Consider the following 19,520-nt stretch of genomic DNA (forward strand, 5'->3'; position numbering starts at 1 on the left):
AATTACGTGCTTTTGAGGAAGCATTACTGCCTTGATTTGGTAGTCCCGGCCAAAGGAAGGCACCCATTTATCATCAGATGTTCTCCTGTAGGCAGGGAAAACTATTGCAAAATGGCATTGATGCAGAAGGTTGAACTCAATATCCCCTACTACAAATATGTTGTAGCCTGAGGAAATAGGAGGGGAGAATTTATAAGAAAAATATTTGGAGGTGAACAATTTTCCAGAAAAAGCATTTCCATGTGGATAAGATAGATAGGAAAGCTGTAAGGATTATACGATCACTTCATATTATAATTAGGAGAAATGAAGCCTACATCCTCTTATTACGTTGTCAGTTACTGAAGGCCTCTTGCTGCTATTTTGAATTTCGTGTATTGAACTGTTCAGTAGCTAAATTATGAAAGCTTATTCTCTCAATGCACATTTGATCTCCAGAAAATGCTGTCGTCTCTTTCCAGATGATTAAAATAGAATGTTGAAGTTTATGCAAATAGATTTAACGAACCTTCAGAAAAGCTTGATGATGTAACCTGAGTTATGATCTTGGATTCATAGTGTTTATTGTTTCATGTTTTAGATTTCTAAAAGTAGATTATAACCATCTGCTATTACTGGAGGATATTTGTGTGTTTATCAACTTCTCCACAAATTAGCTTTGGGTATGACCTAATTCTCTGCTGCTGGTGAATTATTCATTTACTCAGTCATAGGCTTAGATCTATTTTTCTGCAGATTACTTGCAATAATATCTTCATTATATTCTAATTTTCTTTTCATTGCCGATCTGTACTGACCTCTAGTTATTTTTAACTAATGGTCATTTAATTCAAATGTTTGATATGAAGAAGCAATGAATATACTTTGCTTTAAATATGGTTTTCAGTTTATTTCTGGCTGTAGTGTAATTTGTCATACTTATTGAAGAGAAATAACCATCTGTTTATCTGGTTACTGTTCTTCCCTTCCTCGAATCCTTTATGTTTCCAAGCTGGAGATATTTGCTGCCACGTTGCCTTAATCAGTCTGATAGTCTGGGAAAATGATTATCTCACTATTCTCAAGCTATTCACTTACACTAAGGAGAGTCAATGACCAGTCATGCTATTGGTCTTCCCCTTCTCCCTCCACGTAGCATCTACTATAGTGACACTCTAGGGTGAGCTGAGCTTTGATCCAACAGACAATCGAGCTTTACTTTTGATTATTGTCAGTTACTACAGGTTGGATTACAAATTCATGATTCACTCCCAACTATCTAATATTCTGTTTGTGAGTGGTGCTGTGAGGTATGCAGTACTAGAAAAGAGATTACAATGCAAAAAAAAAAGCCCAAATTTGCAGAATCTAATCATATTTTCAGTGTTCTGGCAGCAATAAGCAGAAAGTTATGTGCATTTATCACCTACTGGTTAGGTATTTATCTCCCAGGAGGCTGTGAAGAAGAACAATTGACGTAAAACATATATTTTTTTAAAATGCCAGTGAACACACATTGTGATTCAGCCCCAGAACCTTATTTAGTTGTCAGAATGAATGCTTAGCATGGAAAAAAAAATCACAGATTCAGCAACAGAAGCCTTGCACAATTTTGTTACAAGCCGAGATCCATATTTTAATGGAAGTAATGGATCAAAGCTGTCTGTCTTATTTGGTTTTTAATGCTCAGCAAGTCAAAACAGACATTGATGTTTGAAGACCTGTCGGAAATGCAAACCTTTTAAATTCATGATTGCATTAACAGGAGAGTAATGAATGCAATGGAAACTGCTGCTTTCAGAACCGAAGCAAGGTATATCTAGTCTGCTTTGGATAGAGAGTGAGATATCCAAAGTATACCAGGCCAGTTTGTTGAATAAATTCAGAATTATATAAACAATTCTTTGGTCCACCATGTTTAATCTGCAGATTAAAATTCACATTATTTCCTTAAAATTAATGTTTTTCCCCCCCTACAGCTCATGTGTTACATCTTGAATCTTAATATCAGGACCTGTTTTCTAGTTGAAACATGCTTGGTGTCAGGTATAATGACATGAAATTAGATGAGATGGCTTTTGATCAAAGGAAAACTGATTCAAACCAAGTGAATATTAGAAAATGATGTGTTGAGATAATTGCTAAGATAATGCTGTCAGAATTAATATAGCAGTTTGTTGGTGTTAATCAAGCCGACAATCATTAAGACTTAAAATTGATCTGAAAAAGTTAGTATCTTTCATAATGCTTCATGAACCAATTTGTGGCCTGTCCTTCTTTCATGCGTAAACAGAGAATCCCACACGCTGATGGGTTGTTTGTGCACGACAGTGGCAAGAATGAAGCGTCTTTCCCTTTAATTTTTTACAGACCAGCTATTATGTGCACCTAAACTCTGGCATATTTGCTTGCGAGCTTTCAGGATGGGTCCCTTGTTGGTAAACACTCGGTGCCTGATTGAGGGACCGAGCATTGGGAAGGGGAGTCCTGCTGAGAGCCACCTCCTGCTGACCCCACAATGACTCCCACCTCACTCCCCTGCGATTTCCCCCTCCCTCCCCCGTGAGTCCCCCCCTCCCTCTCCCGCGACAACACCCTCCTTCCCAAGCGATGTACTACCAGCAGCAGCCACCGCCTTCCTAATGGTGCTGCCGAGCAGTGAAAAAACAGCTGGCCTCTGAATGGCTGGCAGTTCTCAGCAGGCAGGACTTCAGATCCTTAATATGGGGGAAGGCAGCCACTGCCCAGTTAATGATTGGCACTTAATGCAGCAAGCCTTCCCAAAAAGAAACAACGAGGGGCTCTCGCTAGCTCTTCAGCCGACAGGCGAGATCCCCATTGCCTCCATTAAGTACCGTCCATTGACTCTTAAGTAAAAACCCAAAAATGTAACTACTGCTTTTTTTGTCACTTGCGAATTATTCACCAATGCAAACATACAGACACACATGCAGTTTTAATTGGTTAATGGGTAAAGAGAATGATTGAGTAACCTACTCCCAGGTCGCTACCAGTACTGCTTCATAACCGGTTGCTTCAGAGGATTGTGCGTGTTCTGGATTGCTCTCTTCCCCTGCAACCCAACCTCCTTGACCCAGTATCCCACTTGGCAACTGTTTATCATATTCTTCATCAAGGCCTGGCTGAGTGGATTAAATTATGAAGATCAGGATTTGAAATCATAATGATTAACTAAATATTGAATGCATAAAGTTTTTCTTAATCTGAACAACATTATAAATGATCAGTACTAAGATTTTGCTGCACAAACCTAAGTTGAAATGATCCACCTGATTTTTCTTGTTATTTTAGCATTTGGGAATGGATATCATTAAAAGATGTTGCGCTTATTTTTCCCCTTAAAATCTGTGCTATGCGGGAGGGAATATAGTCATATCCATGGTGGAAAATACTTTATTCAGTGTAGGGAAGCACAGATCATTGAATACATCTTGATAATTCAGCTAATTTTTTTTTAGAACATTTGGAGGTGCAGAAATTGGGACCAAGTTCCCACTCTGCTTTGCTAATGTGCCAAAACCAACAATTTTAACTGTTGCTCTGAGTCCAAATGGCTCCCCAGATGATGCCGTGCATTATTTTATGAAATGTCATTTTAGAAAGGAGCTATTTAGGGAGGACATTCCTGTGATCAATATCCTGAGGCCAAGGGGTGGTACACATATGAGTGCCAAAAGATAAAACATCATTAAATCATTCCGAATATATCTTGCCGGAGCTGTTCTAGCTCAATTTCTAATTTTGTTACCTGCTAATGGGATCGAAAAGATGATAGGGCAAAACCTTTTGGACAGAGGCGAAAGTGTCTTTACCTAGAAGTGTGAGAGCCTAGAATTTTGCACTCGCGCAGAATCCTGAATGTGAGTGGGGTGTTGCAGAATTCACGTCCACTTGATGTGAAATGGGCTAACCCTGCTGAGGTTTCTGGAGGCAGCTTAGTTTAAATAGTCAGGTACAGGTTAAGTGTTGGGTATTTCACTAATTGCAGTTCTCCCTATTGAGGGATAGGAATTTGTGTGCTGTTATAGAATTTAAATGTTTGCAACAACTTAAAGGGGCAGTCCTCCAAGTAGTCAGTTGATTCCATAACTTGCTTAATGCACCTATGCATAGCTTTGTTTGTGTAATGTTACTCTGGTCCCTCTTAGCAGCCTGGAAGGGCCTGACAGCATGGCAATTAATGGTGGCCCAAGCTACCACTAACACAGTGATTGCACCTACACAATACACCCAATGGATATAAGAACATAAGAAAAAGGAGTAGGAATAGACCATATGGCCTCTTGAAACTGCTCCACCTTTCAATACGATCATGGCTGATCTTCTGCCTCAACTCTGTTTGATTTGGAACCTACGCAATGTGCCCTGTGCCATATTCTAGATCCTCCACAACATAGCCATGCTTGTTGGATATGTCCTACATTTAACAGCTTGTCCTTTGGTATTCTCGATGCTGAATGGCGATTCCGTCGAAATCATTTCGAGCATAATTTTGTTACTTCCGCAATAATCTGATTAGATCCTGATAACCACCGATTAACATTATACACTGTGTCTCCTACCAACACAAGATGGCTGTGGAAGAAGGCCACCGATACCTGTCTGTGCACGCACACTTGGCCGTGCATGCGCAGAATACTATGTTGTCATTTGCAGGAGACACAGTGCCGGTTGGAAGCCGTATACCCGGTTTCTGAGCCCGTGACGGACGGGCAGTCAGGAGCTGGAGGCCCCCCAGTTTCCAGGGATCGGAATGGGAGGGAGAAGGCTTTTGATTCACCTGATGATGGCCACGATTCTGTTTGCAGTTCCGGGGTATGTTTCTCCCAGCACAGCACATCTTAGGACCAACAGGGTAGGCAGTTGATGGGATACAGGGTTAATTACACACCATACCTTCCACACCACTGAGATAAGTTGCTATGAAAAGACGGTTTATTGGGGGAAAGGTGCCTTCCCAAAAGATAGGGGTAAAAAGGACAATGAAATGTTAGGGAACTCAAATGGGATGAAGGAAACTGTGGAACCCCTGAGAGATGCTGCTGTCTGCGCTGTAACATTTTCAATTCCAGGGCCAGTGATCACCTGCACAGGTGCCCTACCGCATTTGGCACCCTACTTTTTCCCCCTATAAAGATGGTGGCCATGCATACAACTCCGCATGCGTGGTGTTGGCAGCAAATGCAGCCAACATTATACAGGGGAGCTGTATGTGCTGCATATGAGACCATATGTAGTCGACAGCTACATTGGGCTTGTGTGAATTGAATTATACTGCCAGAGGGGAACTTTGGAAGTCAAAACCTTTATCCTGCTGAACAAACAAAAGCAATAAAGGGACAGATTCTTAAGATTTTTAATCTTCCGGATAATGTATGGCTGACTCAGTCTTCAAAGTAAATATTTTTCCGTGTGTCTCCTTTTAAGCATTACCTATTGTTCTGAAATTTCTAATATTGATAGTTAAAAAGATAGTTGGGAAAATTGATTGATCTGTCAAATTTCAACATTATCATGTAAGACAGTAAAATGTCCAAGAAATGCATTGAGAAGATATGCAGGTAATTCACAGTGATGCATAATTCAGACTGGTATCACTACTGAGTGGTAAATATTTCATAGGCTTTACAGCACAGAAACCAACCATTCTACTCTTCTTTATTCTTTTTAATTCTCTTTTAAAGGCAGTTTGCATTCCCTTCACACTGGATACGTGTATTACTGGTGGCACGCTCATCTGAGTCAAATAAATTCAAGCCACACTCTAGAGATATATTCTGACATTTCATTGTAATGCGTTACACTGTCAAGAGGTGCCATCTCTTGGATGGGCTGTTAAGCAGAGGCCCCTGTCAGCCTTTCTGCTGGATATAAAACATTGCAGAGTACTATCCAAAGGAGAGGGGGAGAGTTCTCTTAGTACAAAAGCAAAACACTGTGGATTCTGGAAATCTGAAATAAAAACAAAAAATATTGGAGATGTTCGGCAGGTCAGGCAGCATCTGTGGAGAGAAACAGAGTTAACGTTTCAGGCCAATAACCTTTCACCAGAACTGAAGAAAGATAGAAATGTTACAGGTTTTAAGCCCTTTTGTTTCTCTCCATTGGTCCTGCCTGATCTGCTGAGTATTAACAGCACTTTTGTTTTTTTTTTCCGGAATTCTCTTGGTGCCTTGGCTAATGTCTATACTTCAACCAGCTTCATTGAAAAACGGGTTCCTTGGTCATGTAGCTCACTGATATTTGTGGGGCCTCCCTGTGTGCAAATTGGTTGCTACCTTTTATACAATATAACAGTGACTACCCTTGACTGACTGTGAAGCACTTTGGGACATCCAGATGTCATAGAAGACATTGCAAAAATATAAGTTCGTTCTTGCTTTCCTTTTCTAGATCACAAACAAATTGCTTGAAATATCGCAAACCAAAACTGGAGTCTTCAACATGTTAATTACTCACTGCTGCCAAACATGGCTGTCCACTGCTTCTACTACTAAAGATTTTCTACCAGATCCTTTCGCAAGTGCTGAAAACCATGTAGACCTTTTTGTAGAGGCATGTCTATTTGGACCTGTTTTTAGGAAGGATCAGAGGTAAAATGGTTTCAAATATTTTAATCTTAATTTTTTAAATAAATGCCGTGTCTTCACATTAAAGTCAATTTTAAGCTCATGCTTTTGTCATTTTGCACTTACTGCATATAGTTATTGGAAATATGAAACATCTAAAGTATGGAATTAATTTTTCAGTTGTGTTCTCAAATGTAAGTTTAAAATAATTATTGTACTCCATCACAAGTTAGCTCTGAGTTTTTTTTATGTATTGTAAATTTCTGGTGGGTTTTCAGAGGATTTAAAATGTCAATTCTTTATTATTTTTGTCTAGGCTAATTCAAGATGTACAGATCCATATAGAACTGCTGGGAGATGAATGTGCAGCCAACGGATCCACTGAATAGTAAGAGAATAACTGGTTTCTGAGTTAGTTGCAGGAATGGGAAGAGTTAATTTGGATGAGAGGAGAGAAATGATTCATGGCCTTGGAAAATGCTCACACAGTGTGATCCATTCATAAAACAGGATTCAATCATAGTCCGCATAAACAATAAGCCAGCAGTCACCAGTATTGCTGCACAAAATGGCAAGTGAAAAGGGGCTATTATTTTGTGATCTTTCTGGCTTTTTATTTCAGTATTCCTAGAGCAAAGTATTTATGTAGTTTTAAATTTATCTTGAAGTACATGCTGCTTTTGTGTACTAATATGTATTGTTTATCTTTTTCGTTTTCTACCTCCATGCACTCTTTATCACTTTTATTGCACTGTTTTCATACAACTTGAATTTACTCCTTTTTATCTGCTGCTCCTGTGACTTTTGGCTATTTCTTGATTGTGGATTTGCTTCAATTCTGTTTACACAATCTACCAACTGGAACCTTGAGCTTGAGACCAAAAATGGAACAAAATGTAATAAAATTAATAAATTAAAATGTATTTGGAGAACCACTTAGCATGTTGCTTGCAGATAAATTGGAGTAAGTAGTTAGACCTCAAGAGTCTCATATTACCTCTCGAGAATACCCCAATCCTACAATGTATCCAGGCTGGACTTTTGAGGTGCAAGTCCCAGCACATCTCTTGCAATTTTAACATTGATGGGGAAGACCATGGAAGTGTATTGCTTTGAGACACTGAGACTCTTGGTATTGTCACATTTCTAGTGTTGTCACCAATTAAGAATGCCAGGCTACAGCTCCCAGCAGTGCATGTGACAGTGCACCTGGGTTAGGGATCTGGCCTTATGCCCCCTGTTTACTCACCAGCAGATAGCTAACCTGCTAGTTGATCAGTCCTTCTGCTTTTCACTCTCTCTATGTGGTGCTCCCATACATTGTGTCAGCTCTGGAGCTCTCTATATCTCTTTTAGTTGCTGTTCTGCAAGTTTCTTGTTTTCTCCTGTAAGTCTCACAATTTACCTTTACACTCCTCGCAGATGTTTCTTTGATTTACTCTTTTTTTAAGATCCCAGGCATGTCGCAAAATGATGGTAGTGTCATGTGTGGATAGTGTAATCTGAAGCTGGGAGCTTAGTGCACCTAAGAAATAAACGGACAAGGAAAACATTAGAAAGGAAAGGCACTCTAATCTTACAGATAAATGAAAATAATGTCCGTGGGATGGAAACGGTTAAGGGAGCAATGGTGGGGAGGCACGCAGGCTCAAACGAGAGTTAGGAAGGAGTTCGGTCTTAAGGATGAAGGCTGGGGAAGGGTTGACATTTTGGATAGAAACTCATTGGGAAGAATGCAGGATTGTACTTGGGTAAAGCCCAGTTCTGTAGGGACTCGAGAGCAGTATAATTTAAAAAAAGTGAACATTTAGTTTGGGGGAATCACTTCTCCTGGCAGTCAGATTGTGATAATGACAATCTTGCCATGCTGATTGAAAAAATATGCCATGTCCTTAACTTGAATCAGTTAGATTGGTAGATTGTGATGCTGCTTCAAATTCATATTTTTTTTAATATTTTGAAATCTCAGTGTTAAAATTGTCTCACTATCCACCTTCTAATAGAGCATGGACAGATTTGATCAGTGCTTGCAGGTGTTTCATTTGAATCAAGAAAATTTCCCATCTTTGTTGCACAGGAATAGATACTTACTCAGTTGGTCAGCATCACCTGTCTTACACCAAGATTGCACCAAGTGTGTTGCAACAAGGACATCTTCGCTGCTTCCTAACCTGGATCACCTGTAATTGTTACTGAAACCACTTATTTACATTTAATGTCCTTTTAGTGTAGGGAAAATAAGAATGCTCGTTCTAATGGGCTAGGCAAGACTGAAATGCATACGACCTGCATAACTTGGGTAAAGTGCTCCATGAAAAAGGAATTTGTCTTGCAACAGAGATACTTAGTTGTTGTAAATGATAATTAAGGGTAAGTAGTTGTTAACCATATAACCAGTAAGTGCTTAATAGGGAGCTTTTGTTACTTCCCATTAAAATATTTTTCCTAAAGTCACAAGGACCATATACTTGGAGAAATCTAGCTGCTCTGTTTCATGTTGTTGAGGGGAGTATCAGTGACTTTTTAAAATTTGGATTATGGTTAATTGTCCGCAGCGACACTGTAACCACGTAGCCTGTAGTTGTATTTTGCAACTTCAGCTCTTTTTTTAAAAAAGTACATATTTAGAACCTATATTTTGCACTGTTTTTCTGCATCTTGTAAGTTTTCTTGCAATCTTTTTGAGAACAGTTTTCACAATCATTGCTTGTGTTATTTTCCTTAAAACATTATTTTAACACACTCAAAAGGTTCATGTGATCAATGTTTCATAGTCGACTATTAGCCAGAATGCACCAGATGAAATGTAGAGAGCACATGGAAACCTTTTTGCTTATTTCGTGACAGCTGGGTTAGAACGACATTAGCAGGCACCTGAGAACTGGTCATTTACCATAGTACACACTTGACATAGATGGTTCTTGAAATGGGGATAAATAGTGAAAAGGAATTGGAAAGTATATGCTCTCAGAAAAATACCTATTTATTATATTCCTTCAGTAAGGCTGGAATTGGATTATTGAAATAGTAACATTCTTGTGAGCCATTATTTGGATGGCACTTAATAACTTCTTTAAAAAAAAATGTTTTTTTTTGTCATTTTACCCCCTTGGCAGTGAAAACAGAGATGATCAATCCGTGCGGATTTGGGCAATTAACTTCCTCTGCCAACTAAATGGGTCGAATTCGTTGCATAAGAAATTCATGGAGAATGTTGTCAGCAAACTCCTTGAGAAGGTAATTATTTATCTTCTGATAGGTTCTAAGGACAAGTACCATTGGCACAACGTTTGCATGCATTATGATTTATTACTGACTAAGGATAAATTCTGGCACTGTGTTTTGATCACACAAGGAAGTAAAGCATGGTTCAGCGGAACAGCATAAATGATCTTAACCATAGGACCATGTGACCATTAGCTGCTAAGAAAATTGAATTTTATATCCATATTTGATATCTGTTATGTATCCCTCACTTAAAAAACTTACTTTAAATACCTGTTACTCTTATAGGTGATGCTGTGATGGGCTTTTTCAGCATTAACGATGGCTTGTTGGTTGACACATAACATCTGCTATTTTGTAATGAGAATATATCAATCACCCTGTTATTGCTAAGGTTGGCCAGCTGTTCCCCCAAATCACTCAAAATTCTGAGATTTTTTCCATCAAGTATTTTTTTCTCCCAACTGAAACTGCTAATGTCCAAAATTTAGATTCAAGCGCAATTTTAAAAAAATTATAAAGATACAGTCAAACTTATCCACTGAATCATGACTGCCTCTTTTAACACACTGATTAAAGATTTCATTTGAAGGCCACTGGCATTCCTAAAAGCCTTCATATTTTTGTCCAGTGCTGTATTGAATTATTCAGCTTTAGCATGTGCAATATGGGTAATTTATCTGGTGCATCAGTGCTATTCAGGTAGCTGTACTTATGGAATATCTTTAGATTCCAGCACTTTCTATTTATAGCTTTATTCAAATGATTTCAAAAACAAAAGGACGTGATAAAAACTTAATTGAAGTACTACTTATATTGAGTCCTTTTCTAAAAGAGAAACTATATGTGAAAAATGAGGAAAAATGACTTCTGATTACATACAATTTTGACTTTTATAAACATCAAAAAGTACATTGAGTTGGAAGAGAAAGAGGGACTGACTTAACGCACAAGTTTGAGTTTTGAAGCCAACTAATTGTCCACCTGTTCTTTGGCAGTTTAAAAAGTAATTGCTAATTTTTTACACTTGTGATACAGAGATTCAAATGGCTTACACCTCTGGCACACGTGGTTAGAGAAGGACCCACAAGTACTTTAAAGCATCCAATGTGGCAGGCAGCAGTGCAGTTACATTTCATGCTGGGAGTGCACCACACACCATTTTGGTAACACTGCCTCCTGCCATTGCAAGATAGCATGCGCACCAATCCACGTGGACGCTCAAGTCTAGTGACGCCACTCTGCTGCGCCCAGCCTGCTAGTATCACTCTACACATGCGCAGACTTCTGCGCATGCGCACTTGAGGCCCGCGCAGGGCAGCAAGGGGGTGGTGACGTCAGAAAGAGCGCACAGACACAAATTTCAAAATTCGGCAGTTTCCAAGGACCGTGTCAGTAGGCGTCCTGGGGAGTGTTGGGCAGTATTTACAGGGTCCCCATCCACTCCTCCTCAATCCCTATCTCTCTCCCTCCTCACCCCCTATACTCCTCCTCACCCTGTTCTCACTCCAAAAGACAGAGTGTAAAGGGAAGGAAGGAAAAGTTCTTCTGCAGGCAAGGACTAAAAAGCTGACTCACTGGTCACAAGTTTGCCTGACTGTGACCATGTTATGGCCCAGCAGTTGGTAAAGCTGAGTTACTTAAAAATCTCAAAGGGAAACTTTAAACTGTCATAACCAATATTTTTAAGTTAACATTTCGAGTCCAGATGATTCTTCTTCAGAACTAAAGAGAAGTAGAAATGTGGTGAAATATATACTGTATAAGGGGGGGGACAGATGAAGCTGTATAGAAGGCCAGTGATAGGTGGAGGCAAGGGAGAGATTGCAAAAGATGTCATAAACAACAGGTCAAAGGGGTGTTGATGGTGGCGATACTGGCTAAAGGAGGTGCTAATGGTGACAGTAAGAGTAGAAAGCAAGATGAGCAAGTGACAGATGGCCCTAGTGGGGGTGGGGTGGGGGGAGGGGACAATGTGGGAGAAAATATCAAAATAGGCTAAAAGGTGGGGATAAAACAATGAATGGAAATAAATTTTAAAAATAATAATAGAAATAGGTGGTGAAAAAAAGTACATATAAAAATTAAAAAATAAATATTTGATAAGCGACATCATCCAAACCTTCCTATTGCCATTTCAATACATCATCCTGCTCTCATGCCCACATGTCCGTCCTTAGCCTGCTGCATTGTTCCAGTGAAGCTCAGTGCAAACTGGAGGAACAGCACCTCATCTTCCGACTAGGCACTTTACAGCTTTCCGGACTTAACATTGTGTTCAATAACTCAGCTCATTAACTCTCTCCTCCATCCTCAGCCCTTTTTCCTCCCCTTTTATCAAATATTTATTTTTTAATTTTTATATGTACTCTTTTTCGCCACCTATTTCTATTATTATTTTAAAAATTTATTTCCATTTATTGTTTTATCCCCACCTTTTAGCCTATTTTGATATTTTCTCCCACATTGTCCCCTCCCCCCACCTCACCTCCACTAGGACCATCTGTCATTTGCACATCCTGCTTTCTACTCTTACTGTCACCATTAGCACCTCCTTTAGCCAGTATCGCCACCATCAACACCCCTTCGACCTTTTGTTTATGACATCTTTTGCAATCTCTCCCTTGCCTCCACCTATCACTGACCTTCTATCCAGCTTCATCTGTCCCACCCCCCTTGAACAGTATATATTTCACCACATTTCTACTTCCCTTTAGTTCTGAAGAACAGTCATCTGGGCTCGAAACGTTAACTCTGTCTTTCTCTCTACAGATGCTGTCAGACCTGCTGAGTTTTTAAAGCAATTTTTGTTTTTGTTTCAGATTTCCAGCACCGGCAGTATTTTGCTTTTATAATTTTAAGTGGTATGTTTGAGATGCAACTCTAAATTCAGAAATCAGACCACCAATTCTCGAGGTTTTATATTAAACTAAATGAAACAGTTTATTAAGTTACAGCACATTAAACATATATACATGGCTATAAATGACTACTATCATAACTTCTAACAAATTCCCAAACTAATTTCCATTAAGGCAACAGCAACCCATTGACTTAACCAGACACCAGGCAAAGCATTTTCGCCTTACGAATTTAAAATGAGGTTCTTTTCACTTTGGTTCCTGTGGAGACAGTTGGAGGCTTACAGCTGCTTTGATCTTACATTGCCTCTGCTCTGTACACAGAAAACTGCTATCGGTTATATCCAGCATATCTCATTGAATGTAAATTCTCATGGTATCACCAGCCTTTTTGAACTCCACCTCTTCTAACAATAAAACCCCTTTTATAGTATCGATTTTATTAGTAATATAAACATATTGCTTGGTCTCTGCTAGCTAGGTGCCAGATTTCATCCCACTTCTTGAATGCTCTATTCAAAAAATGCAAATGCACTCTACCTCTCTTACATCTCCAAGCTAGATTACATCAAAGCACCCAGACTAGCTGTCTTTAATCCACTTAAGACACACCCACAGACTAAACCTCTATTTTAAAAGAAAAGTATTTTCCAATAATACTATTTACATTAATAGCTTTGTGACAGACCATCTTAATCCGTTATTGGCAGTTTTTTCTGTGAGCTTCACTGCAACTCATTGGAATAAAGCAATATTTCGTCTTCACATTGAGGATACCCTCCATCGTGTTGTGTGGCACTACCACTGTGTCAAGTGGGATAGATTTCAAACAGATCTAGCAACTCGACTGGACATCCATAAGGTGCTGTGGGCTATCAGCAGCAGAACTGTACTCAGCCACAAGCTGTAACCTCATGTCCTGGCATATCCCCCACTAAGCCATTACCACCAAGCCAGGCCATCAGCCTCATTCAATGAAAAGTGCAGGAGGGGATGCAAGGAGCAACTCCAAGCATACCTAAAAGTGAGGTGGCAACCTGGTGAAGCTACAACTCAGGACTACTTGTGTGCCAAACAGCATAAACAGCATGCAGTTCTCAGAGCAAAGTGATCCCAAAACCAACGGATCAGATCTAAGCTCAGCAGTCCTGCTACACCCAGTCATGAATGGTGATGGACAATTAAACAACTCACTGGAGGGGGAGGCTCCACAAATATCCCCATCCTCAATGATGGAGGAGCCAGCACATCAGTGCAAAAGATGAGGCTGAAACATTTGCAAGAACCTTCCGCCAGAAGTTCTGAGTGGGTGATCCATCTCGGCCTCCTCCGGAGGTCCCCAGCATCACAGATGCCAGTCCTCAGCCAATTTGATTCCCTCCACGTGATATCAAGAAACAGCTGAAGGCACTGGATAGTAAAAAGACTATAGGCCCTGACAATATTCCACCAATAGTACTGAAGACTTATGCCCCAGAGCTTGCCGTGCTCCTAGCTAAGTTGTTCTAGTACAGCTACAACAGTGGCATCTACCTGGCAATGTGAAAATTGCCCAGGTATGTGCCGTCCACAAAAAGAAAGACAAATCCAACCTGGCAAATTACTGCCCCAACACTGATGTTCTGGGTTCTGCCAGGATCACTCAGCTCCTGACCTCATTACAGCCTTGGTTCAAACGTGGACAAAAAAGCCAAAACTCCAGAGGTTAGGTAGGAATGACTGCCCTTGACATCAAGTAGCATTTGACCGACCATGGCATCAAGGAGTCCTAGCAAAACCGAAGTCAGTGGGAATCAGGGGGAAAAGTCTTCACTGGTTGGAGTGGTACCTAACACAAAGGAAGATGGTTGCGGTTATTGGAGGTTAATCATCTCAGTTCCAGGACATCACTGCAGGAGTTCCTCAGGGTAGTGTCCTTGGACCAAACACCTTGAGCTGCTTCATCAATGACCTTCCTTCCATCATAAGGTCAGAAGTGGGGATGTTCGCTGATGATTGCACAATGTTCAGCACCATGTGCAACTCCTCAAATGCTGAAGCAGTCCATGTCCAAATGCAGCAAGACCTGGGCAATATCCAGGCTTGGGCTGACAAGTGGTAAGTAACATTTGCACTACAGAAGTGCCAGGCAATGACCATCTCCAACAAGAGTGAATCTAACCATCGCCCTTGACACTCAATGGCATTACCATCGCTGAATCCTCCACTATCAACATCCTGAAGGTTACCATTGACCAGAAACTGAACTAGACTACCCACATAAATACTGTGGATTCAAGAGCAGGTCAGAGGCTTTCAATCCTAGTGAGTAACTCACCACCTGACTCCTTAAAGCCTTTCCACCATCAACAAGGCACAGCTCAGGAATGCGATGGAATACTTTCCACTTGCCTGGATGAGTTCAGCTCCAACAACACTAAAGCAACTTGACACCATCCAGGACAAAGCAACCCATTTGATTGGCACCCCATCCATAAACTTTCACTCCCTCCACCACTGATGCATAGTAGTAGCAGTGTGTACCATCTACAAGATGCACTGCAGGAACTCATCAAGTTTCCTTAGACAGCACCTTCCAAACCCAGGACTGCTGCCATCATGAAGGACAAGGGCAGCATGGGAACACCAGCACCTGTAAGTTCCCTTCCAAGCCCCACACCATCCTGACTTGGAAATATATCACCGTTCCTTCACTGTCGCTGAGTCAAAATCCTGGAACTCCCTTCCTAGCAGCACTGTGGATGTATCAACACTATATGGACTGCAGTGGCTCAAGAAGGCGGTTCACCATCACCTTAAGGGCAATTAGCGATGGGCAATAAATGCCGGCTTAGCCAGCGACTCCCACATCCCATGAATGAATAATAAAAAAAATATTTCTACGCTATTATTTTCCCTCAGTGTTTTAGGTGCTTTCGTTCTTTAAAGTTTGGAACTTTCAAAACTTAAACTGAAATGGATATAAAAAAAACGAAAACAAAAACAGAATTACCTGGAAAAACTCAGCAGGTCTGGCAGCATCGGCGGAGAAGTAAAAAAACGATCCTTGCAGCACGCTGGTGACCTGAATCTTTGAATTTGAAAATGTGAAGGTGTTAATGTTACAGCTTGAGCCTGGCAAGTCAACAAGGAAGAAATTTTAACTAACCACTCACTGCGAGACTCAACTGCCTAGCTGTGATGATTTGAGCAGTGCCATATTTGGTCCTGGCTGCTGCATACTCCATCTCTTGCAATGACGTAACTGTGTAAAACAGTCGAACTCCTCAAAGGCAGCAAACACAGCCTTTTGGCAAAGTCAGAAAAAGAGATGATGAGGGCTTGCAGCTGAAATGAGTGCTTAGGCCATTTGATTACGCACATAAGGGACCTTTACAAAAGGTTTTTGTATAAAGCCATGATAGTGGTTTGAATACCATATTGGCTCCACACTATAGGAAGGATTTTAAGGCCTTAATGAAGGCATAATGAAGAAGTATAAATGTGAAGAAAAATTGTTTTCTTTCATTGAAACAATGCAAATTTTAATTTTGAAAAGATGGGGCAGAGTTGAGAGAGTTAGCCATTTCCAGTGGTTGAGGATCCTGGACTGAGGATCCATGTTTAAACATGAGAGTTAAAACAGCAAAAGAAACTTCATTGTACGGAGAGCTGTGAAGCTGTGGAATTCACTCCCAGGATTAATAGCTGAGGCAGAACCTTTAGCAACATTCAAGGTTCGGTTGGATAGGTGTATGAAAGAAATGAGGATAAATGGATATGAGGTGATTCGGATTATTTGCTCATGTGGAGGGTCAATCTCAGTTGAGCTAAATGGCTTGTTTGCATATTGTAACTGTTAGGCAAAAGAGACAGTTTAAGTAAGTTATATTGATATTTGTAGTTTTTAAGAATGAGTTTTAGCTTTAAAGTTTAAGTTTGGTTTGTATTTCTGTATGTGTGTGTTAAGAAACGTCAAACTGAGTTTTAGTTTCACTTTAAAAAGGTGTCTGCATTTCTAATGAGTTTTACAACTCCTAAAAAGAAGTTAAACAAGAGTAGAAGAATTGGGCTGTTGCCTAGCTACAGGGGTCCGGAGGGGCAGGTCCCTCCAACAAACACACAAAAAAAACTAAAGAAACAGCAGTTTTAATTTGAGCTTGAAGCCAAGGCCACAGAGAGCCTGGACACTGTGAGAGGGAGCTCTCTCTGAAAAGAACCAAAAGGCCCCAAGGCCAAAGGAGTGAGGCAGAAACAGGGAAAAGTTTCAAGCAGATCTTCTAGTCAAAGAAAGGACAGGAACCTGAAAAAGGTCCTGTTAAGTGAATTTAAGAGTGAGGGCAGAGAGAAAAGGCTCCAAGCTTCAGATTTAGAGGTAAAAGGCTGCAGAAAGCACACTTAAAGTGAGAACAGCTTGCAAGAGGCAAGAAGGTCCAAAGAGACAGTTGAAAGTCTGTAACTCTTTGCTATGGGAAGATGAAGCAGCATTGTATTGTTGACGGCTGAGTTGGTGAGAGAGAGTGTGTGGAAGACAGCTTGAATGCATGCGATGATTTAGGGAAGAGGAACATCAGAAGGAGAGTTCGAAATTCTGGAAGTGAACCCTTGCAGTAGGCGTCTGAGAAAAAGCGTCAGTTTGGGAGAAGATTCTAAGGCAAGATCTTGGAGAGTGGAGATTGGAAATCCTCGTTTGGAAGATGGAGTACAGTGAGACCAATTAGCACTCAGTGTGACAGTGTCTGGGGGGGAGTTGAGGAGAGATCCATTGCATCTGGTTGAGGTGGCATCTTTCACTTGATTTCAGAATGTGGTGTGTCTGACCGTAGGGTGCCAATTGGTACATGGACTGTGTACTTACTGCGAACATTAAAGTATAAGATAACTTTTATAAGTTTGTGTTATCCTTACAAATCTGTATATATCTGTAAAGGTATAGTTGTGGGTGAAGGAGTATTGTAATATAGTTCATTTTTTCTTCAATAAATGTTTTATTCTTTTGTCAATAGTTCATTAGCTGACTCCTGTGACTCTGTTCAGTAGCTACTCTCCATGTGTCTAAACAAACAAATAAAAGTTAGGATCTATCAAGCTGGGTTCCACTCTGGGATCAGGCTTGTCCAGGGATAATCTCAGCTGGGATCATAACGTAACTTCTAATGAGTATAGGAAACCTGAATCACAAATAGAGAAGGAAACTGGCATGAATTTCTATCTGTGAGTGATGCTGCAGGAGATCAACTACTAGATTTATATGTTGTCAACATGTTCCCCTATGCTTTTCCTCTCATTGAGAATTGAATGGATGGTAGTGTTCTTTGGATTTATTTAAAGTGTTTAAGTATTTGCAGATAGACTGTTTCATAATGGAGGCTGTCGATGACTTTGCAGAGAATTACATAATTTTTTTCTGTTCTTGTATGTTATATACTATGTATTTTTAGAACTTGCAATTTAGTAGTGAGATTTGATTAAAAGGGGTGCTCCAAATCAAAAGCCTACTTATAATAATGCTTTTTGGATGTGGAATTTTACTTTTGCAATGGGTGTTTAATCAGTGTTCAGCTAAGTATTTGCACAAAGTAGTATTGCTTATCTTGTTTTGGATGTAACAGCGGAATTCCCAACTTAAACCTCTTTGGCATCTTGTCACATATCACTATTTCACCTATTCCCAGGATGAAGAGCTGAGGAACACGAAAGGCCGATACTATGTAAACTCCATGCTGCATCGACTGAAGAATAGAATCTGGCAGACATTACTTATACTACTTCCTCAAATGGACCAGGTAGAAATATTATAAGCTGGTGACGATAATTTGCATTCACAAGGACGCAAACACGAATTGGCTGTGAAGTCATTTTAATCTTTCTAAATGTTAGTATCTGACAACAGCACTTCTTTTTATATCTCTAGCAGCCCATTCGAAAAGCACTTTTCAGACTGTTGATTGTCGATTTCTTCCTCTGGTAGTTCTGATTGTTGGAGGAGATAGCACAGATAATTGTATGGCGTTTGCACTTTAAAATAAAATGTGGCTGTGATGCATTGTGAATACTTTATTTGTTTGTGCTGAATTTAAAAGTTCAACTCAAAGTAAATTTGTTAAGATTCACTTGGGTCAACAACTGATTAAAGCCCTTTTTGACCAGGTCTTCCTGTCCACCATCTTTCAGTGATCCCCACCTTGTATTCTCTGGAGTTTAGAAGAGTAAGAGGTGATTTGATTGAAACATATAAGATCATAAGGGACCTTGACAGGGTCGATGTGGAGAGGATGTTTTCTCTAGTGGGAGAATCTCAAACTAGCGGTCACTGTTTAAAAATGAGGCGTCACCCATTCAAGACAGAGATGAGAAGAATTTTTTCCCTGAGGGTCGTGGGTCTTTGGAACTCTCTTAAAAGGTGGTGGAAGAGTCCTCGACTATTTTTAAGGCTGAGGTAGATAGATTCATGATAAGCAAGGGGGCGAATTGAAGGTAGGCAGGAATGTGGAGTTGAGGTTACAATCAGATCAACCATGATCTTATTGAATGGCAGAGCAGGCTCGAGGGGCGAGTGGCCTACTCCTGCTCCTAATTCGTAAGCAGGCATGCTTTCATGTTGCAAGCGCCTGTGGCATAGTAATGTTATCTTCTAGTTGATGTAGTGCCCATGTACTTTTACTGAAACTGCATGAATCTGTTCCACAGGTCTTTCTGAGCAGCATCATTGAAACTGTTTATCGGTCAGGTTCGAGTGATAATCAGGCATCTGTAAAATACTTAATCGAATGGTTTATCATCTTGATACTACAGAAGTGCCCTGAATTTATTGATTCTTTCTGGCGATGCTTCAGTTACGTAAGTAAAACAGTATTAATTAAATCTAATCATTCCTCTTAGTTTC

General features: G+C 40.2%; 1 protein-coding gene across 2 annotated transcripts in view; it reads left to right on the forward strand.

Moving 5' to 3' along the window:
• tarbp1 (TAR (HIV-1) RNA binding protein 1) overlaps positions 1 to 19,520 on the forward strand; it is a 196,024-nt gene that overhangs the window by 79,625 nt on the left and 96,879 nt on the right. For both annotated transcript variants that reach the window (XM_041212283.1, XM_041212278.1), the window contains exons 18-22: positions 6,394 to 6,593; positions 6,886 to 6,957; positions 9,686 to 9,806; positions 18,310 to 18,420; positions 19,325 to 19,474. In XM_041212283.1, the coding sequence (XP_041068217.1) occupies positions 6,394 to 6,593; positions 6,886 to 6,957; positions 9,686 to 9,806; positions 18,310 to 18,420; positions 19,325 to 19,474 (654 nt within the window). The remainder of the gene's footprint in view (positions 1 to 6,393; positions 6,594 to 6,885; positions 6,958 to 9,685; positions 9,807 to 18,309; positions 18,421 to 19,324; positions 19,475 to 19,520) is intronic.

This window comes from Carcharodon carcharias, chromosome 2 (genome assembly GCF_017639515.1).
Source record: "Carcharodon carcharias isolate sCarCar2 chromosome 2, sCarCar2.pri, whole genome shotgun sequence".
NCBI classification, from domain to species: Eukaryota; Metazoa; Chordata; class Chondrichthyes; order Lamniformes; family Lamnidae; genus Carcharodon; species Carcharodon carcharias.